Source organism: Mercenaria mercenaria, chromosome 17, assembly GCF_021730395.1.
Source record: "Mercenaria mercenaria strain notata chromosome 17, MADL_Memer_1, whole genome shotgun sequence".
Taxonomy (NCBI): Eukaryota; Metazoa; Mollusca; class Bivalvia; order Venerida; family Veneridae; genus Mercenaria; species Mercenaria mercenaria.
Window position 1 is genome coordinate 33,822,492 of NC_069377.1, and position 23,844 is coordinate 33,846,335.

The window sequence follows — 23,844 nt, forward strand, 5'->3', positions numbered from 1 at the left end:
TTTAGTACAAGGTTGGTCTTGGCCAGCAGATGACCCGTTTTGATTTTGAGTTCCAAAGGTCAAGATGACCCGGAACATTTAAACATTTTCCATACAACAACTTGAGAACACTTGGGCGGAGGATCATGAAACTTTATATGGAGATTGATCTGGACCAGCAGATGATCTGTATTGAATTTTGAGGTCATTAGATCAAAGCTCAAGAAAGTGCTGCTTTGACATTGGCTTAGTTCTGTGATAAGACCATATTGTGGGGGTATAATTCGTCACTCCTGTTACAACTCTAGTTTTTTATTTGTTTTTGTTGCAAGAGAAATGTTACATTGTAGAATACAGAGTACAGCAAGTCACATCTTCTTTATTTTGATAATACTTATTTCAAAGCCTGACAAAAGCATCCAGTACTGTTATTAAAAGTTATTATTCACAGTTCAGCTTTATTTCATGTATGGATAAAACAAATTATGTGATCTGTGATCATTATAAATGTGTATATAGATAACACTTAAACATATGGACAGTTTATTCAATAAATAAAGTGTGGTGCAAGTCTTTGTAATGTGTATATAAAAATGAAATTAGGATTTGTTTTATCAAGCATGGTACTAAGAGCGAGTAATTTCAGAATTACAACTGACACAAATAGAAAAAAAATCAAGCCTGCACAAGAAGACTAATATGTCTCCATAGTCTGAGCTCTTAACCTGTCGTGATGCAAATAGATTTGTACATGTGTGTCTGTCTGTTACAATCTTGTTAACAGTGAGTTGCAATCTAGTAACTTTTCAGTTTGTATGATCTTTAGCTCACCTGAGCACAATGTGAGCTGATGTGAACACTCTTAAGTCTGTCAATGTGCTTCTCAACAATTTGCCTGTCAACACCCTAGTAGACAGATTTTTTTTTAAATGTTAAAGGGACGATTTGAAGTCTGATCGATTTCCGATTGAGGCAGTGCCTTATTTCATATTATAATTGTCATTATCAAGGTACTATAGTGTTATTATCATTACAACGATACTTAATATATCATTATTTTTGCTGTTATTATTACAGTTTATTATTATATTTATCATTATTGTTACTTCTATATTCCTCATCAATACTTTTATAGATGTGATAAGTTAAAGAGAAAAAACAAATTGCACCTAAGGAATATTTGGTTATTATTTTAATAACTTCAACGCTGTAACTAAAAGCGAGATGCCTTCAAGTCTAATAATATAAATATGCCTCGGTACAGGAGCACTGGCATAGATTAGTAAAGATTCTTTCTATGATCGTCGCCTGCAAAAACGAGGTCATCTACCTTTGACCACTCAAAACGTTCTGTATAAAGATGTCTGAACTAATTTTATCAATATTCATAAATTGGAAAATAAATAGTTCATTGTTTCCAAAAAGTCTATATTCATTTTTATTTTAATATTACAAAAACATGCATTGAGGTATATAATAAAATGTTAATTATAATTGTAGCTTGATTGTGAATGTGTTTTGCTGTTGCGGATTTTACAAGACCAGATCACACACAGATCTTGTATTCCACTTGAGACTGTTTTACAACAGAACAAACTTCTATTGTAAAAACCGTATCATGGAATAGTTTGATTGACATCTTCATGTGGTCATTATTGAAAGAATTCGTATGTGTTACAGATCGGATCGGAGACATAATAGTTGAGATAATGAATTTTCACCTCTACTCGCGCCCCTACAACTAGGGACATATCCCATAGAGTATTATTAATTGTATTTATCTACTAGATGTAACAGTCAGATTTTGCAAGAACTCATAACTCGTAATTGTGTTTTCAGATGGTACAGTGTAGACTGCTGTTTGTTTTACAATTACAGATAGAAAGCATTTATCAGATAAATGATTCTATCTCAAATTGCAAGAAAACAGCAGTCTACACTGTACCATCTGAAAACACAAATAGTAATCTGAAAGACCACCAAAGGTAGTAGAAGAACCTTTTAAATTTTACATTTCCTTATGCAATTTTCGGACAAAGTAACAATTTCATAAAGAATATTATCAAAACCTTTCAAAAACTGTTACTTGCAAGTGTTGCATTATACTGACTAAGCTGTTCTTAAAGTGATACGATTATCAGCATGAAATAAAGTAAAAAGCTAATTTCTTAAATTATTTTGTGTCAAAATAATTGAAATTTACAACCAAAATAATTTGTGCCGATAAGTTCAATACAAACCAGCATAGTATGAAAATTGAAAAAAAAGAGATCCTTTTACCACCCTTGACGTTCTTCATATGAATTGTACTGACTACTATTCAAAACAATTAAGGGAAAAGTCTTTATTTTTTACGAAAAGGCTGCATCAAAGAGTAAAATCTTGCGAAAAGCTTTCTGCCGTACATCAGGATCGTTTAACTTGTCATTCTTATCCCTGTATTAGTCTTTGTTATCTTGCATTATGATAAGATTGATTATATTTAATTTAACTTTAAGTTATACTCGTGTTTTGTCATGTACATTATATTACAATTGTATAAAAAAAATGAAATAAAAAAGTATTATTAAGTAAGGTTAAAAACTAACTAAACACCAAACAGTAGAAAACCATGTGATCAATCATATCACGCCACTCTAACAATTAAGTGGCATTAATTCTTGCAAATACTGACACATTACGGTTCCAAATGCACATTATCTTTCTATTATTGCATAATACCATTGTTCATTATTATTCAAATTATCGAGTTGGAGATGTGACAAATAAATAGAAAGGCTAGAACCGAGACAATGCTTTAACAGCAATAACATTGTGCATACAATAATTCAAAAGCGTCCGTTCCGGATTCATGGCATTTATTGTGTGGTGCTAGTAATTGCAGAGTTAGAAATAACCGTTTGAATTTTTTTATTAAAGTGTATTCTTACTTGTAAAAAATATGTCATTATTCAGAATGTTGACTAAAAGCGTTGATGAATTGTCGCCTTCGGTGGTTAATACTGGATTCTCCAGACTGAATTATTAAACGAATGTGGAAAGACTTATGCAAAGTTATTTTTATCTTACACATGTTAAAACTTGGCTTTTTCTGCTAAAACATAAAACTTTCTTTATTTGTTATAGACAAAGTAAATTCGAACAACGTCCTCTGTACTCTAAACAATGCCAACGTTCAACTGGTGTTAGGTTAGTGAAACTTACCATATTTATGACATTATTTCGAGGCAGAAAAATATGTATGAATTTCCAACTATTCTTTTCCTGCTGGATATGATGGTGTCGAATAGTTCATATAAGATATCAAAATACTGTTGTGCTGGTTGTACTCTTCACGCACTTTCACCATTTACATCTGCAACCGACCTGTTTAACGAAAACCAGCTGGCTTACGGAAGGTTCTACCCATGTTTCCGCTCGTGATGGAATAATGCACGCAGGGACCCTGGGGTCTTCCTCCGCCATCAAAGCTGAAAAGTCGCTGTATGACCTATAATTGTGTCGGTGTGACGTTAACCCCAACAAAATAAATAAACAAAATCTTAACGGAAAGCTGGTAACAGAGTAATTTTTCTTATGAACAAAATTAAAGACACATTATGGAACTAAATTTCTTTCCTTCTTATTGTATTAATACAATAATAGCTAACAGGTTACAAAGGAGAGTTCATTACGCATATAATCTCGTATTATACTGTAAACAGTAAGATGCAGAATGAAAATATCTGTTTTATTAACTGAAAACTAACACCATCTACACAGGGACTCCTTTGATTTAAATACTTTTTAACTGGACAATCCCAGTTGCAGTATTTTGACATGTGGCTAGCCGTTAAGTGAAAGTCTGGTATTCTGGAGTAAAATATGTTATGCTACCTGCGAAACATACAAACTGCAATTTAATTTCTTGTCCCTTGAATGGTTTTAATACCTTGTACTCTTATCAAACGCGCAAAGCAACGGGTTATGGATTGTTATGTTGAGAAAGTGAAAATAGTAATTTTATATTACATTTGAATAATTATGATCTCGTAAGAAAATAAGTACTGTTTAGCCTTCAGTGAAGCTTCTTTTCAATCACTGGGAGAATGTGTCAGACTCATTTTGACCGAGCCTGATCTTGTGAGGAAATGGGAAGTGCCTCAGGCCTGATGCCGCTTGACCTCGACTGAAATGGACATCTATAATATGAACATTGAATGTATACCATTTTTTAAAACAGAAACCTGAAAAATTAATGTAGTAGCATTGAATCCAGGTATGGGACCGATACATGGTACTACTGTGTTAATGGAGAGGTTTTTTTTAAAACATTGTGCACAGCCAAGACCCGGTTCGACTGAATATGTTCATTACGGATTTACAGCCTTGGTTTATCAAGTTATTAACTTCAATATATAGTTCAATAAAAAAAAAGGACAGAAGTCCAATAGGAAAAGTCACATTTTAAGAACGCAGCCGTCCGATAGAAGGTGTAAGATAAACGTAGGCGCTGAGTAATGGGCTATAGCTATTTTAAATTTATATACGAACTCTTGTAGGCGTATCTACGATTTAGCAAACTAAGCATAAGCCAGATGTTTTATTTTAATTAACTTTGTAACAATTTAATAAAAGATCACAAAAATATATCTACTTCAATATTTTGTACTAGTCTTATAGAAAGGGAATTGCATCATTGATTTAAAAAAATGAAATATGTTTTGTTTCTCAGAAGTTATAAAAACATAAACAAGAGTCAACAAAGAAAACCAAGTATTACATCTTACAGTTACAAAGTGAAGCATTCGAATAACCGTCGATATGTTTCAGGTATGATTAAGCCAGCAAATCATTTAGCACGCAAGTATCTACGAAACCAACGTTAAACAGTGTTCATGGTGAGAACCACGGCATTACACCCAATGTCTTTAAATTTTCCTGAAGTATGGCTCATTTAATATTCTGCTTGACACGCCATGCTAAGTTTTTTCTTAAACGTTTTCAAAACAAAACAAAAATGATTGCAATAATGTTTTTCTCTGACTTCTTAAATTATATTTCTGTTTTTTAAGAGTCTAATCCGGATTTTCCAGGATTCTGGCGAGAATCATCTGGTGATCGCAGAAGAGTAAACTCACATGTTTACTTTTTTGTTGATTTGTTCAGTACTTGCTGCTCTTTTTTCTATTTTACGTGTTTGATCTTTGTAGCTGTCGCCTGATTGCGTATCCTCTGGATAATTTCTCATGCCATTCATTTCCTTTCCGACACGAATGAAAGAGCTCAGCCTTTTGTCATAGCTAGGGTCGAAATCGTCGCTGTTCTTTCCTATTCGTACGAACGAACTATACCTTTTGGCAGCATTATCAATAATGGATGGACTGTCTTTTCCGATTCTTACAAAGCTGCTGTAACGTTTGTTATATTCATTGTCTGTTCCGGGATTGTTCTTTCCTACTCTTATAAATGAACTTAAACGTTTATTGTACTCATTTTCTGACTGCGGATAATTTCGACCGATTCTTACAAAAGAACTGTACCTTTTAGCCAAATCATTTTCCAGACTGTTGCCACTTTTTCCGATTCTAACGAAAGAACTATACCTCTTGTTCATTTCATTATCTAACTGTTCTGGGTTTTTTCCTATTCGTACAAATGAGCTTATTCTTTTCGCTTTGTTTCCGTTATTGAAGTCAGTTGATTTCAATGTTCCAACAAGTGGTCTGGTTCTCTGTTCAGTATTTGGATCAATCGTTTTGGACTTCTTTCCTATTCTCACAAAAGAACTGACTCGGCGTTTCGCGATGTCATCTGCCAGGTTCCGTCCTCTTCCAATTCTTACGAAGGAACTTATTCTTTTATCGAGGTTATCACTATTCCTTCCTGAAAATAAATAATTTGCTTTGTAGTCATAAGATATAGAACAGCATAAAGGACAAACTAAATTACTACGAAATGTATAAATTGAACGGTGGTGCTAGTAGTAATGTCAATACATTTAAACATTTTTTTGTCTCTGCGTTAATTTAATACAATCTGACGATTAAATCACCTAATTATGCTTTTTAAAACAGAGCATCCTTTTAAACTACATTCTAATGAAAATGGATCTAGAAAGACTCAAAAAAGACTATTCAGCTTAACTACTTACGCTTTAAACAAATGAAAGAACCTGGGAGGCGATACTACAGTATTTATTACGTCTTGTTGAGACCAAACAAATATGTACAAATATGGAAGGAACGGTTTTCACTAAACTCTTCTGGTATACTTCTTTTAAGAAATAAGTGTTAAATATGTTCTGTCTGTATATAATTGTAAACTAATAAATAATTTTTACGATCTTGCGTGTCAGGTAAAGCCTTTCAGTACCTCAGTTACAAGCCAGAATCTGTATACATGAAAGACCGGACGTTCAAATAAGATACTTGTATATCTGTTTATTACAAATTTCAAGATGTCACTTTCTCACTTGTCCCACCGAGTAAGTTTCTTGAATAAACCAAAGCTTTATGTGTTGAAAGCCCCACAAGGGTTTTGTTTTTGTTTTCACCGTAAAATGTCATAGATCTAATAAACGTAATGAACTATCCTAACAGACATCTTAACCACTTTGTTGTAATCTTAATATGATAAGTATCAAAGAAAACAAAAATGTTTAATTGCCATTGTGTTTCTAATCTGAACTATTGTAACTCAAGTGTTATTGAGGAGAAAGTCAACGCAACACTAATTTGTGGTATCTATCTTCTATTATAATCCTCTTTCTTGTCCACAAAGGGGAAACCAACATCAGTTGTTTGGTAATGAATTTATAGTTAGTAGGAGATTGACTGATGGTGGCTTATGGGAATAGAAGTTTCATGGTTACACGAATATCAATTGTAAAATAAACCCATTAGAACATCTTTTGAGAGCATATATCGCGACAAAGAGAAAGTAATAGCTGTCGATTCGAAGGACAATGTGTTTACGAAAGATAATGAAATGAACTGCAATGTCCATAACACCTGCTTAGACGGAACTCTGATTAGTATGTATATACATTGAATGAGTTCCATGATCATAAAGAAACAAATTAGTAATCTTCAGTTTTTGTGTGGTAGAAAAAGTGTGAGGTCAGGTATTCATAGTGGCATTGTTAATGTTACATATGGTTTATAACTGGTTAACGTTGACTTTGTATTTCATTATAAGGATCTTACATGCCTGCCTGTGTAAGACGGGGTTTTCCCTACCCGAGGGACAGTGTGGAATGGAAAACGCGAAGTTTTTTATCCAAGCTTTCCCGAGGGTTTGGAAAACAGCTGCCTTACACAGGCAGACATGTTAGATCATTTTTCTTGCCTATCACGTTAAAAATAGATCGTAGAGACAAATAGATTTGGGTATTTCCTGGCATAATTTATATAGTTTTTGACGTCACAATAGTGCCAGTACTATGTGACGTCACCTTGGTGCACGCTATTTTAGACAAGAATTTTCCCTAGGGAAAAAAAGGAATATCTATCCCTGGCGCGTGCTCGGACAAATGTATACTTTCCCCGCTAGGTAGGCAAGAATATTCAGTCTATAGTCTACATACATGTAGGTAAGATTTTAATTATAACTAAGCATGTGCACTGCAATTTAGAAAGGTTTTTTTTATGTCTTATCGTATATATCATTATCACCAACTTTTAAATTAAAAAAAAAAAACAAGGTTTTCTGAAGATCATGATTTCCGCTTTTAACACACTGTATAAAATAATGCGGATGGACAGACAAACAGACGGATGCGCTAGGTGAGATGCAAATTTTTGGGTAAACCTTAATACTTTAGGTTGATGAATGCAACAGGATTACAACAATATAGTTTTAATAACGTGTCAAGTCTCTCAACTTTGCAACAAACCCTGATATGTCCAAAATGGGAAAGGGCCACCTTTACAACTGCTAGGATTTAAGTATTTAAGTGATATTTTAGCGTTTTTCAGTAACTGAATGTTCATTAATCACGTTCGACTGTTACAGCTGAATTAATATGTACAAATGGCATTACCTATTCTGACAAAATTGCTTAATCGCTTTTGTTGTTGTGTGTCCGGCCAGTTGTATGGATATTCAATAGGTGATGGACCCCCTTTCCCGATACGAACGAAATTGCTCAGTCTTTTATCGAGTGATTCCACCGTTTTGTCATCCTGTGCAGCTGCGAGCGACGAGATTTCAGTATCCTTTTCACTGGATTCATCCTCAACGTCTCTACCGATCTTAAGATATCTTTTGTTATCAGTTTCATTTATACCTTTTTCAATAGATTCATCTTCAACGTCCCTACCAATTTTAAGATATCTGCTGTTATCAGTTTTGAGTATGGATTCAATTTCATCATCACTCTGTGCATTTTTCAACTGCTGTATCAAATCTCCATTTTCATACTGGTTTTCATTTTCGGACATGCGTCTGAGAGCGTCTGAGGTATCCCTTTTCCCTATTCGAATAAATGAAGAATGGCCAATCCTACCAGTACGACGATAATAAGGTTGCGAATTGTAACCATCAACTCTTCCAGGGCGATTCCTCAGAAATGCGGAAGTAGGAAATTTACCCATGCGAATGAAAGCTGCCGCACGTTTATTAACATCGTTTTCTGGAAGTACATTTCCTCCGTTATAATTCCGTCCAATTCGTACAAATGAACTTAGTCGTTTTGAAGGTTTATTAATATTTTCCGGTTCCAGTTCAAAAAAGGCACTATTGTCGGTATCACCATTTTCATTATCAATTGCATGTGGAATATCTGCAGATTGGTAAAAGTCTAATTCTTCAAATGGAACTTGTCTTCCAATTCTAATGAAAGAACTTAGGCCTCGACCGATTCGCACAAATTTGCTTAGTCTCTTTTGTAAATTATCTGTATAACCTTCCGCACCAGGCAATTCGAATTCATCAAAATCTGTTGATTCGTCGTAGTTTTGTCCGACAATTTGACAGATGTTACTGGTTACCAGGAGAATGCTAAGCAGTAGATGCTTCCATTGTTTGTCCATTCTTTAACTGAAATATATAAATAAAAATTCTGGTAAAATTTAGCAACACATTCTACGGCATATACATATAAGATATTTTTGGCAGAGAATAAAAGCAGTTGCATAAAATAGAGTTTAAACCCCTGGCACCAGACCAAAAAGCATGTTATACCCTACAGCTAGGTATGTAACAAGGACCATAGTCATAAACGGGAAAATATACTTACTCATTTCAATTGCGCAAGTTACAATATAATCTATTTATAATAACAACAAAGGGACGTAATTCTAAAAACAAGGGTAGTGCCTCATGGTGGTGAACATTTGTGCGAAGTTACATCAAAATCCCCCCATGCATGAAGAAGAAATGCTCCGGACAAAGTCTTTCTTGAATTTGACCTTTGACCTCTATGTATGACCTTGACCTTAGACCTAGGGACCTGGTTCTTGCGCATGACAATCCGTCTCATGGTGGTGAACATTTGTGCCAAGTTACATCAAAATCCCACAATGCATAAAGAAAAATGCTCCGGACAAAGTCATTCTTGAATTTGACATTTGACCTCTAAGTATGACCTTGACCTTAGAACTAGGGCCCGGGTTTTGCGCATGACATGTTGTCTCATCAAGGGGAATATTTGTGCAAACTGATATTCAAATCCTGTTTAGCATAACAAAGTTATAGACTGGACAGGAAAAAAAATCCTATTGACCTTTGATCTCAATGTGTCACCTTGACCTTTAAGCTAGGGTTCTAGGTGTTACGCATGGCACGTCGTCTCATCAATGGAAACATTTATGCCAAGTAATATTGTAATCCCTTGATGGATGATAGAGATCTGGACCGGACATGAAAAAAAACCCTATTGACCTTTGACCTCCAATTGTGACGTTGACCTTTGAGCTAGGGCTCCGGGTTTTGTACACGACACGTTGTCTCATCATGGGAAACATTTGTACCAAATAATATCAAAATCCCTTTCATGGATGGCAGAGTTATGGACCGGACAGGAAAAAAGCCCTGTTGACATTTGACCCCAAATTGTGACCTTGACCTTTAAGAAAGGGGTCCGGGATTTGCACACGACAGGTCGTCTCATCATAGGAAGCATTTGTGCTAAGTGATCTTAAAATCCCTTAATGAATGACAGAGTTATGGACCGGACACGAAACAGACCCTGTTCATGCCATGTTAACATTTGATTGCTTAATGTGACCTTGACTTTTGAGCTAGGGTTCTGAAAGTTATGCATGACATATCGTCTTATTATGAGGAACATTTGTGCCAAGTTATATTCAAATTCCTTCATGGATGGGAGAGTTATTGACCGGACAGGAAAAAAGCCCTGTTGACCTTTGACCTCCAATTGTGACCTTGACCTTTAAGCTAGGGGTCCACGTTTTGCGCATGTCACATCGTCTCTTCATGGAGAATATTTGTTTTAAGTAATATAAAAATCCCTTAATGAATGACAAAGTTATGGACCGGACACGAAATTGCGGACGGACGGAAGGACGGACGTTCTCACGAAACGGTATTCATGTGACACCCCCATTGTTCTCTCTATTGTTCTATCAGTCACATAAAAAGAAAAAGGTCACATAAACAGAACTGAATGAATGACATCAAAGAGAAAGTACCGTTTTGAAGTCACTTAACCATCATTTCGCGGGCACGGAATGACGGACGGACGGAAAAGCGCATTCCTATAGTCCCCGAAACTGGTTTTCAACCAGTAGGGAACTAAAAAGGTAATTTATCTTCCATCGTGCATCAGTCATATTGTCTCAATCTTTTTTTTTTTATCGAAAGGACACTCCGCGTATTTTATGTTTCCGCAAACGTAACAGAAAAAAGACTTGGATTAAATGCGTAAGTATATAGCTCCGTTCATGACCATGATTCTTATAGTATACCTGGTGGTAAAGTATAACATGTACAGTGGCATGTTCCTTCTTGTCTGGTGACAATGATTTAAACTTTCGTGGACTGGTACATATAAGGCATTTGTTATTTTATATATATTACATAGTACATACTGACAATTAAAGTTACTCAATTGGTTTATAATATAAAGTTGATAATTGGTGTGACAGTTACTTTTTGTCTCAAATACTGCTTAAAATTATGAATACTAAATCTTTTTAAATTATGAGTAATAACATGCCGTGATTTCGTTTGTCTTTAATTTAATTTATAAAATTTCTTTTCAATACCCTTTGGCGTGGTAAACATCTCTTTTTTATTTTATATTATAACGTACGTAATAAAATTGCTTGACATGAAGAAAATCTACCAGAACCTTATTAACGTAATTATGGTAGTTAAATAATTTCAGAATCTGTAACAATAAGGTATTAGATTTTAGACCAACATCTTTGTATATTAATTTCAATCCAGGGTCAGTGCCTATCCTTGGCAATCGAAATGAATTAATCCAAAGATATAAGCCAAAATTACGATATCGACAATGATTTAAAGCGTGTAACATGTTTAACCATGATGGTAATCAACAGCTTCGCCAGGCTTATCGCACCTCTGGGAAATAATATAGCCAGACTTTGTCACATTTCATAAATTGATCTTTTCTTCTGCACTTAATCAAGTAAGAAATCGTGCAAATTGTGTTCACTCAACTGAATACACTATTAAGAAATTAAGAATAAAGCCTGTTTCTTCTAAACCGTGGTCAGAAAGATAGATGCATAAAAAAACGAGAAATTCAATGTAGTTTACAACACGGAATTGAATTTTCAAACCAAGACGTGATTCGTTCGATCAAAAAGATGGCAAACTAGATAAAGTCAATATGCAGAGCTTAGTGGTTTAGAGGAAGTGAGAGATGTTGATAAAATGACCGCTCAAGAAAGACTTTGTTTTTGTTCTTCTTGGTAAGAAAATAAGTAAATAAATAAGTAAGTAAGTGAGTAAGTGAGTCTCTCTGGCAGTATATCACATTTATCATTCATATACAAATAAAATTCGTACAAAATAAAAAAGACAAAATAATAACCGATGACGATAGCATGATAGAATTAAATATCAAAAGAGAAAATAATATAAATATAAATGAAGAACAAAAATACAAATTATTATAATTTCGAAACATATTTCAAATGTTTATTTATGACATGGTAATCCAGTTGCTGCGCTTTGACTTAAACGCTTTAGAGAGCGTGGCGATTCTACATCTATAGGCAGATAACTATAAATGAACGGTTCATACATATACTATGTTTCATGTTACATATACTATATCGGAGGGGCACCTGGGGTCTTCGTCCACCATCAAAGCTGGAAAGTCGTCATATGACCTAAAATGTGTCGGTGCGACGTAAAACCCAACCAAAAAAAAAAAACAAAAAAAAAAACAAAACATATACTATATAAAAATTTCTTTTTGTGTTTGGCCGTAAAATTAAAAACGTATCATTTGTCATTTCTGTTTGTTTGTACATTTCACATAAATTGTTTGGTAACCCACTTTTTGCGAGTTTGAATATAGATATGCTTTCCATTAAAACAAACGATGATCGAACCTTTGTATATCCAGGAAATGAGAGCTTGATTGAAGTGTGAGTAATTTGATCCTTTAAATAGTCCAACATACACCTTTTGTAATCATTTAATTTATTGGCATTTTTATTGACTGACTGTTACTACAAAACAACTAAAATCTATATGTAAAATACATATGCTAAATATATAATTTGAAAAACAAAATTCATTATTTGAGCCGTGCCATGAGAAAACCAACATAATGGGTTTGCGACCAGCATGGATCCAGACCAGCCTGCGCATTCGCGCAGTCTGGTCAGGATCCATGCTGTTCGCTTTTAAAGCCTATTGGAATTGGAGAAACTGTTAGCGAACAGCATGGATCCTGACCAGACTGCGCGGATGCGCAGGCTGGTCTGGATCTATGCTGGTCGCAAAACCACTATGTTGGATTTCTCATGGCACGGCTCATTTTGTCTTTAGGAACACGTTTATCCAAGATAGTAACCAACATATCCTGAATAGTAACCATTGGTATCTGAGATAGTAACCTTAGCTAAAATGATAATTATTTTGAAAATAATATGAGCCGTGCCATGGGAAAACCAACATAGTGGGTATGCGACCAGCATGGATCCAGACCAGCCTGCGCATCCGCGCAGTCTGGTCAGGATCCGTGCTGTTCGCTAACAGTTTCTCCAATTCCAATAGGCTTTTAAAGCGAACAGCATGGAGCCTGACCAGACTGCGCGGATGCGCAGGCTTGTCTGGATCCATGCTGGTCGCAAACCCATTATGTTGGTTTTCTCCATGCTATTCGCTTTTAAAGCCTATTGGAATTGGAGAAACTGTTAGCGAACAGCATGGATCCTGACCAGACTGCGCGGATGCGCAGGCTGGTCTGGATCCATGCTGGTCGCAAAGCCACTATGTTGGTTTTCTCATGGCACGGCTCATATGTCAATCTAACTTAAGCTACCACTGTATTCAGATGCTAAGGAGCCTTTCATTTTTCTTTTGTTCTAGATAACATTTTTAGAAAACATTTTGTTCATTATGTACAAGACACGATACATTTGTTGTGTTGCTATAACATCAATATTTTGCTGGGGGCTCTAAAATAGATCCCTTGTGGCACTCACATGTAATTTTATGTAACAACTACAATAGAAATAAGTTACTGGTTTATTTGTTGACGGTCGGCTTAATGTTGCAATTACATATTTTTTTGACATAACCGTAAAACAAAGATACGGAAAGAATTCCAAAATGTAAGCTAGTTAAACCTTAATCTTGTAACAGTATATGCACAGATGTTTACATCATTAAAGCATTGACGGAGGACGAAACGAGCAAGTAAACGCACTGGATCAGTAAATGAGAAAAACCACCACTGGTAAGTTTATAGTTAATTGTGCACAAACTTAAAACTTTTTATTCCCACCGTGTTCTCAACTTTAAGGACAGCGTAAAAGAAGTACCTTACACTCAAGCCGGATATGAACATAGCAGGTGTAAAGGTATTGGCATATAACAATCTTCAAACGTATTCTGTTCAGGCATTCTTCGGTTCTTACGGAAAGCCACGTGCACAATAAGCTTTTTTTACTTCCGAAGAAGGCTGCATTGTCTAATGAAAATAAACTCCCGATTGTTATTATTGACCTTCTAACTTAAGTATAATAGTTGTGTGCCTGAACAATTTGTGTAGTTTTTCGAATGCTAACCTTCATTCGACGTGCTACATCAGAATACACACGATGGAATCCTATAATCAAGTCTGTTTTCATTCAAATATGATTGCTATTTATTATATTTCATAAGTAGCAATTTGTGATCTGTCTTTCACATTGTGCATGGATGAGACATAATAATTCTTTAGTAATAAAATTCAGAAACAATCAAAACAATTAGACTTAATTGTACAATCGGGAATGTCCAAATGTATGCCATTAAGATAAGACACTTCTATTATTTTATTTGAAAAGAAATGAAGTTGTATAATAAGCAAAATAAAAGAGATCTTTATGGAGCTATTTCTGGAGCGAATTATGTATTTCTACGTATCCTATTCCATACAAAGTCTACAACATACAAATACAAATGTATTGACAAACGTTTGAGAAAGAATTTGAATGATTGGACGAAATACAGAAAAATTAAACAAATATAAAATATATCAAAATTGTTTTAAGCAAAGACAAAAATAAAAAAAACAGCATATGTTGCTTCTCTAATTCTCTAATTTTGATTTCGACTTGTCAAAAGCTCGTCAAATAGTAAGTCTTGCAGAACGTACCTAAATGATTAGTATAATAAGAATAATTAATGAATGGATTTAACCTTATTTTTGCAGAAAAAATGGTATCTGAGTTGGCAAAGTATATTATAATTTATTAAAAAATATAGAATCGACTACAAAGGATATTCTAAGAGTTTCAAGATTAAATTTTTTTATTACTGCCTTAAACGAGGTATTTATCTTTATCATTATCAAATGTCTTATCACAAAATATACTGTATTTAATAACGCACAATTGAAACGTATAACAGCAATGCCAGTAAAACACCATATAACATTAAACTCAATAAAACATCTTACAAAGTTAAACTCAACCATTGTACAACGTCAAACCCAATTAAACGTCTTTTTAAACATCTTACAACGTCAATCCCGATTAAACGTCTAACAATGTCAAACTAAAGTCAGGCCTTACAAGTAGAACTACCACAAACCATTGAGTTAATCGCAATTAAATTACAGTACTTTGCTTCGAATTTTCTTCAACGTGGCCTTTTACAAAAATGGAATACCTTATCCATTTTTAAACTGTTACAAGCTGTTAACGCTTTTTGTTCTGGCGTAACGTCAATTTCGGTAAAATGTTATGTAATATTTTGTAAAAACTTTCTTTAAAGGGATAACAAAATATAATTCCTCATAATTCAAACCTTGATATCGCATATATAAAACTGAATGCATATGTTTGATTCAAAAGCCATTATTAAGAGTGCCCCTGACACGCTGGAAACAATATCTAGATGAGTGATTACACTGACTGCCGGTAATTGAGAGAATGTTCACGTCTCACGTAGACCAGCTGACGCTCTGTTAATATTCACAGTCAGTATAAGTCAATAAACTGTTGTGGAAAGACTGAATATGTAAACAGATGAATAGGAAACGAGGCTTTTTCGTCCCATGCACTTGCATAGTTCCATCAATCTGATATTTTTCATTCACATAGCCAGACACAACTGGAGATAAATGTCAGTTTAATTATGTTAGAGTGTAAATCCACAAATAATAATAATAGCATTGATGCACTATAAATATGTAAATCAAATAAAAAAAAAAGCAAACAAGAAACAAATTAGTTACCTAAACTAAATGAAATATAAAAAAGACCCACGTTAAGTAATTCATTCCAAATATTGCATTAAAATCAGCTTGAAATATGTGGACCTTTTCAATTATGCCCAAAAATCTTATAACTATATAATCTATATATTTTATGTCATCATAGTATAGACCATTTGTTTGATGACTGTGAGAAGTTACATTAAAATTTTAACTGTAGGTAAATTACTAGCGAAACTACTAAATTTAAGATTTTCCAGTATACTTCATTATAAAATCTTGCGTTTTCTTCATTTGTTCTCAACTAAGTCTAGAAAACAATGAAATACGCGACCATTTCTTTTTTATTTGCCAGATTTACTAAATATAGTCTGAAGTTATCAAATTCTACATTGTAGATTTTGATCTAAATGTTTTGATCTACCATAAGAAACAATATATCCCGCAGAATGATTTGTCATTTAATAAAATCATTCTTTGGAGTTCATATGCAAATGAATCAAATTGTAACACTATTGGGCTACGCACATGAATATTACCTGGAATTATAAGATCAGGCCTGGAAGAGTGATTAACAGGTAGATATTGCTGCGTCTAAATATACCTGTCTGAGTACCTCTCAGGAGAACTGTTACCTAATCAGGTAGAAGCACGTGACCTGTTGGATTTACTAAAAAAGGTTACGCACAGACGTACGGGAAGGTTTTGGGGGTTTTGAGGTTGAAATAGATTAAGACCGTTAGAGTTCTGGAGGTTATTTGATTTTAAAAACGAAACTGGGATATTATACATTAAATGCAATTATGTATATTGAAATAGAGATACAGACAAAACACAACGCGTTAGTTATCTGTACGCCAATACAAAATGTAAAGTGTTACATGTAGTAATTAATTTTGCGCCTTATGACCAGGATAATTAAATAACTTGGACATGCACACAATGGGGACTTTGTTTGTGCTGTGACAATTTTGTGCTGGACTCTGTTTCTGCTGTCAGATGTGCTGTGCTTTGATGTTTGGATTTTTAACCGTTATTCGCAAACGTGAGTATTATTGAATATTCTAGCAAACATGGCAGAACGTGAACAGGCCGAGTTTTTTCACATGTTCAGGACTATGGGGATCAAATTTCAGAGGCCGTATTCATAAAGCATCTTAAGTATAAGTTTTGACTTAAGTTGAAGATTTTACTTAAGTTTGTGGTGATTTCAGCTTAAGTCTAAGTAAAAAAAAACGTAAGTCCTATTCATAAAACAGCTTAAACTTAAGATGCGTAAGAAATGACTTAAGTCAGAAAACAAAATAGCGTCGTGAGTACCATTAAAGTGTTCTTTTTTTCAGATAAAACCACTTCAAACATAATTGTGCATGTTGTATCTGTCTGAAATTAATGTTGTTTTTTCAAATGTTTTCGTTCACAATAAAAGCCAAGAATTACTTATTAAGTTGTTCTATGAATAACAAATATAATTAAGTAAAATAAATTTCTTACCTAAGTAATACTTAAGTAAATAATCAATTTCTTATACTTAAGATGCTTTATGAATACGGCCCCTGGTTTAACAACCACAGTAGGAGCACAGCGTGTTGCCAAAGTCATTAAACCTTTTGAGGGGGACACAAAACAATTTAAAGAATGGATTAAGAGTATTGAAAATATTCTCTTTTGGTGGGGATGGCAGAGGAAAGCATAAAATTGGTTGCTTATCAGGCTAGCAGAGGCCCGGTCAGTGATTTCATACACAGATATATGGATGCTCATCCTAGAAACACATGACTTAAGGTTATACGTCCGAACCCTGTAAATTTGGAAAATGCTATTGATACCGCTACAACTGAGCACAAGTTGCAGAAAAGATTTAGGTTAAGGACTGGACATGAATATTTATCCAACGACGGAAAATCTCATGAACAAACAATGGACGTTGACCACTTTAGGAAACAAAAATGTTTTCACTGTCATAAACCAGGTCATTTGGCAAAACATTGTTATAAAAAGCAGCGTGAGGTCACCGCGGTAACACAAGGTTAAAAGGACAGGACTCAGAGACGACCTGTTGATAGGGCATATATAGTCTGTTGGAATTGTCAATTAGTAGGTCACTTTCCAAGTCAATGCAAAGCTGACAAGCCAAGGGGTGCAGGGTTTGACAGACAAAGCAGCCATATAAACGAATTGCATGTAGAGACCGGTGTGAGGGGTACATAAATACAGAAACAAGAGCATACCAACTTATAACATTGCAACAATATCAAATCCAAATTCTTGTTTGATTAGAATTCAAAAACAAAAATATTGGGCGTTGATAGATTCCGGAGCTGATGTCTCATTAATACATAAAGATGTTTTTGCAAAGTTAAATCCGAAAGAAAAATTAGATAAAAGTCGAAAAGCTTTCTTGCAATCGGTGGCTGGTGGATCGTTGAATTGTGATATTATTTTTGAAATTGGAGGTATAAGAAAGAGCCATTCTTTCTATGCTGTTCCTGAAATGAACCGAAGAATAATTCTAGACAAAGACTGGTTACTTAAAAATGCTGTTGGAATTTATTATGAACTAGGCTGTATTCAAGTTGATGGAAAATATGTCCTAATTCAGGAAGATATTCATATATCTCTATAATAAGGTTAAATCAAGAGTTCCATACATACTTTGCAACTGTAAGGTAAGAAACAATGCAAATTTTCTGACTACAGGCCAGATTTGTCAAGTGTCAGCTGTTGAAAATGGTTTCATAAGCCATGAACCTGGACTATTAGCTGCAAATTCTGTGTCTAAACTAGAAAATGATAGATCTATTCCTGTTGTTATAGTGAATTCAACAAACAAAATGTATGATTTAAGAAAATTGACACTGGTGATTATCCTCCTATCAAGTTGAGACCCTACAGAATACCTTTAAATAACAGGAAAATAGTTCCACAGGCTGTTGATGAAATGTTAGACGCTAACATTATCAGAAAATCAAAATCACCTTGGAGCTTCCTAGTTGTTATTGTAGATAAGAAAGATGGTTCTAAAAGATTCTGTGTTGATTGTAAAGCTTTAAACAAAATACAAAACCAAATTCCTATCAATTACTACTTATTGATGACATTTTGGCGCTACTAGGCAAAGCAATATACTTTACGTCTCTCAATCTTATATCTGGTTATTGAAAAGTTGCCATGGTGGGAAAGACATGATAGAGACAGCCTTTGCCACCTATTTTGATGGTTTATTTGAGTTAAAGGTCATGCCTTTGGTCTAGCTAATGCGCCAGCTATTTTTGCAGGACCTAACGTCACATGTATTAGAAGGATTTGACTGCGTACTTGGATGATATCTTAATATTTTCTTCATCACTTGAGGAACATTTGACACACATTCAGCAAGTATTTGATAGGTTAAGACAGCATAACTTGAAGCTAAAGAAATGTTGTTTTATGAAGGCTGAAACAAATGACTTTAAGTTTGTCATAAATTTGGATGGAATCAGACCTGATCCAAAGAAGGTAGAGGTCATTAAAAACTTACCACCTCCAACATGTGTCAAAGAGGTTAGATCTGGTGCACGAAATGAGAAACCAATTTACTACCTGTCACACAAGATAAGCGATACTCAAACCCGGTACCCGGTAAAAGAGAATGAAGCATACGCGATTTTTTATGCACTATAGAAAATGGACCACTTCCTGTACAACGTGGAGTTTGTTATAAAACAGACCATTTCCCGCTCAAGAAGGTCCAAGAGAGCCCCATTTAAATCAAGAAATTTATTTATGGGCTTTGAGTATAGCAGTCTATAACTGCAAAGTTGAGTACATGGAAGGTGCAGATAATTCAGTCGCTGACTTATTATCTTGCATGCCAGAAAATGCTTCCGCTCAGGACAACGATTTGTGAACCTGATATCAATAAAAAACACTTATGAGATAGGTGATTTAAAACCACAATTCAATAAAATCTCTGAGACAGGTTCTTTAAGGACGAAAATGTGTGGTTCTGATACTAAGGCTAACTGCTTGAAATTCTAATCATTTCAATCCAAAACTATATGCCAGAGGTCAAGTTAACCCTTGAAGATCAAATACAAAACAAATAATTTTGTCCCCTGACATTGATATGGTTTCCGAACAGGAGAAAGATGAAGTTGTGATGGAAATGAAAATAGGTCTTAAAATGATAAACTTTCGCCATCACTTGCAAACAGATATGTTATACATGAAAACATTCCCTACTACATCTCAAATGTTGATTCCGATCCAGTTTTACGTCTTTACATTCCCTCTCATTTGAGACAAGAAGTTATCAAACAGTACCATGACAATAATGGGCATTTAGGCATAAAACCTATGATACCATCAAACAGAAATATTTCTGGCCTAACATGTATAAAGAAATTCTGAACTACGTTGCCAGTTGCGTAGATTGTCAAACAAGAAACATGCAAAAAATAAAACCCCCGTTGCAGGAAACTGATATCCCTCCATACGCGTTTGCAAAGATGGGATTAGATATTTCTAGCCCTTATCCAACTTCTTGGAATAAGTACAAAGTGAGTTTCATTGATCACTATTCTGGTTACCCAGAAGCTTTCGCTGTCCCAGATACAAGTGCCGAGACAGTAGTTTACCTGTTAAGCGATGAAATATTCCAACGATATGGATAATCTTTAGAAATTCAGACAAATAATGGTTTTGAAAATATCAATAAGATGATGATATAAACTTTAGCCGCTTTAAATATTCACCATGTTACAACAATTCCATCCTCAATCTTCCAAAATTGAACGTTATCACCGCGTCCTTGGAGATGTATTAAGCAAGAAATTCAAAGATAACGTGAATACTTGGGACGTATACCTCAATCACAATCAAACGTTAGCCGCTATTCGTTTTAGCGTCAGTGAATCATCAAAATTCTCCCCATACTTTCTGCTATTTAGCCGAGATGTTGTTTTACCCTTGGATACAATTTTGAAACCCAGACGGAAATATGTGGGACAGGAACCACATAAAATTGCCTTAGAACAACAGCATAAGTCTTTCCTTTTAGTTCATTAAAATCTTAAAAGAGCAAGACGTAGACAAGCAAAGTATGCAAATACAAGCAAATTCGATGAATTAATTGGAATCCCCCGCCGAAAGGGTCAGAGTTGAGGAACGGCAAAAAAATATATCCAGCAAAAAGTTAAGAATGTTACCAAGAAGCAAATAATTTCATTAGTCAAAATCAAATTAAAAGAAAATGAATGGTTTGTTTGGGTGGGGGGTGGGGTGAGGATACAACAGTTTACATGTTGATTATAAATATTGATAGAAAACGAAAAATGAAAAAAAAAATGTGGGGGGGGGGGGGGGGGAGGGTGAGGGGGTGACCAGGTGTAGGTACACAACATCACATGTTTATAATAAATGTTCATGGAAATGAATGAAAGAAGTTTAATGAAATTCTTCCAATTGGTTGGTTTGTTATGTACAGATCTGTGGATTTTTAAACAATTAAAGGGCAATAACTATATGGAAAATTGACCAATCGAAAAAAACTTGAAGGGCATCGTTGCAGTATCTTGGTTCATGTCTATTTCAAGTTTGATGAAATTCTACCTGCTAGTTACTGAGAAATGGCTGCAGACGGACATTTTTCATTAAATCAAGGGCAATAACTCTGAGGGAAATTGACCTATCAAAAAAAAAAACTTGACGGGCATCAGCGCAGTATCTTGGTTCATGTCTGTTTCAAATTTGATGAAATTCTACCTGTTAGTTACTGAGAAATGGCTGCAGACGGACATTTTTTATTAAATCAAGGGCATTAACTCTGAGGGAAATTGACCAATCAAAAAAAAAACTTGACGGGCATCATCGCAGTATGTTGGTTCATGTTTATTTCAAGTTTCATGAAATTCTACCAAGCAGTTACTGAGAAATGGCTGCGGACGGACGGACTGACTGACGGACTGACGGACGGACAACGCCATTTCAATACCCCCCTCCCGATTTCATCGGCGGGGGATAAAAAATACTAAAATGGTGGAATCTGACATTGGAGATCCAGTTTATTACAAAAAACTTTCACAGAAAAGGAAAACTTGAATCTAAATGGAAACCTTACTATCGTATTTTACAACAAACATCACCTGTTACATACATTATCAAAAATCAGCTTGATGGTTCCACAACTAAATGTCATGCGGAACAAATAAGGTTTGCACAGGTAGATGATTGGCAAATCCCGACCGGTAAAACTAAACGACCGGTCCGTAATGCTAATTACGTGGTTCCACCCATTAGCGATGATTCAAGTTCGTCTGCTAGTGATAGCGAGGAAAATATCCCGTTAGCCAAATTAGTCAGGAAGTATAAGCACGTACGTTAAAATCGGACGATGAATTACACATTCCCTTTATGGAATTGAAAAAAAAAGAATACGTGACCGAAATAAAGACGAAATTATGCCCAAAAATAATGAGTCTGATTGCGAAAGTTATGAGTCTGATATGTCAAGTACACCTGTGTAATCTTCAGATTCTCATAACAGTGAACAAAACATAGGGATAGAATCCGATAAAAATGTCTGTATCTTCTGACAGCTCGGATCAGTTGGATCATAATTCGGAGCAACAACTAGGTAATGAGAAATCAGTTGTCTCGAAGAACGTCCGCCCTAAATCAGTAAAGAAAACACCTGTGCCTAGAATTGATACTAGGCGGGGGAAGATGAGAAATCTGCTTAATGCAATAAGCGGGTTACTATAATTTTTATTGCTTTTGTTTCTGAGAAGGCTTCTGTGAGTTTTTGTTATTATAAGAATTGTAAATTAATAAGTACATTTCCGATACAACATCACTTTTCTGTATTTTTTTTTCAGAAAAACGGGAAATCTGTTATGACATACCTTTTTAAGCACATTACTCTTTAACAAAACAGCGTCTGTATTAATACGTCACGATGTCATATTTCAGAAAACAAATGAAATTACAGCATCACGAGAAAGGTGGCTAGTTTCATAGTTGACCTTAAACCTTTTGATACATACAGACTAATGTTAGGCGTGCTGCAGTTACTTCGAATACCATGGAAAGAATATTCTAATGTTTTTCAAGCCATTGGAAAAGAAGTTAAATACTTGAATGAAACGCGTGAGAAATTTATAGGTGGTTTCTATGATCTTAAGATGAGTACACATCCTCACGTGCATGTGCGCGTCCTTCTCTCATTCCTATTTTAGGACAGGCAATGAGCTACTTGTTTGGATTGGCAGACGAGTCATCCTTAGAGAGTATTCACAAAAATGTTAAGACCCTTGCAAATCGCCAAACAAAACTTATACATATCGTAGAAGACAATATATCGATTTTGAATATTTCTCGAATTCAAATTAGTGAAAATAGACAGGCTATTATTGAAGTGATAGGCTCACTACATTCATTAGACGATAAACTAGTCGACATTGTCAATAATTTCAAGAAGGAGATTAAAAAAAAATCTAATTATTTCTTAGATTTGTACCTGAGACCTGACCTCATTATTGAAGAAATCAAAGGTATGTTGTTAAACGCTATGTTTTATCTTGATCACCTGAAGGATCAGATAAACTTTGTAAGTTTAGGAATAGTATCACCGACTGTGATATCGCCACGAAATTTACGATCTTTGTTACTAGAAATCAAAACACACTTACCGCACATACTGACATTAATCAGTGATCCCATATCATACTTAAGGACATTTTATAAGCATTTATCGTCTACCGCGATTTTGGACGATCATAAAATTATAATTATCTTGTCCATACCACTGCTACGATTATCATATACCTACGAAGTTTACCAGGTATTTAACTTACCTGTACCTTTCTGTGGGAACATACAAGTTAGACAAGACGTACAGACTGTTTTACTAGCGACATATAATTTGGAAGCAGACAGTCTTCTCATGGATAAGGATAGAAATCATTATGCGCTTCTTACAAACGATGAAAGAAAAATATGCAATTTACCTCAGACACAATGGTGCAATAACA

The 23,844-nt window shown here is 34.8% G+C and overlaps 1 protein-coding gene across 1 annotated transcript in view; it reads right to left on the reverse strand.

Moving 5' to 3' along the window:
• Positions 1–4,548: 4,548 nt before the first annotated feature.
• The window catches only part of LOC123536528 (uncharacterized), a 57,586-nt gene continuing 38,290 nt past the window's right edge, over positions 4,549–23,844 (reverse strand). Inside the window, exons 2-3 of the mRNA XM_045319744.2 lie at positions 8,003–9,000; positions 4,549–5,844 (exon numbers count right to left, since the gene is read on the reverse strand). Coding sequence (XP_045175679.2) covers positions 5,096–5,844; positions 8,003–8,993 — 1,740 coding nt within the window. The 5' untranslated portion in view covers positions 8,994–9,000 and the 3' untranslated portion in view covers positions 4,549–5,095. The remainder of the gene's footprint in view (positions 5,845–8,002; positions 9,001–23,844) is intronic.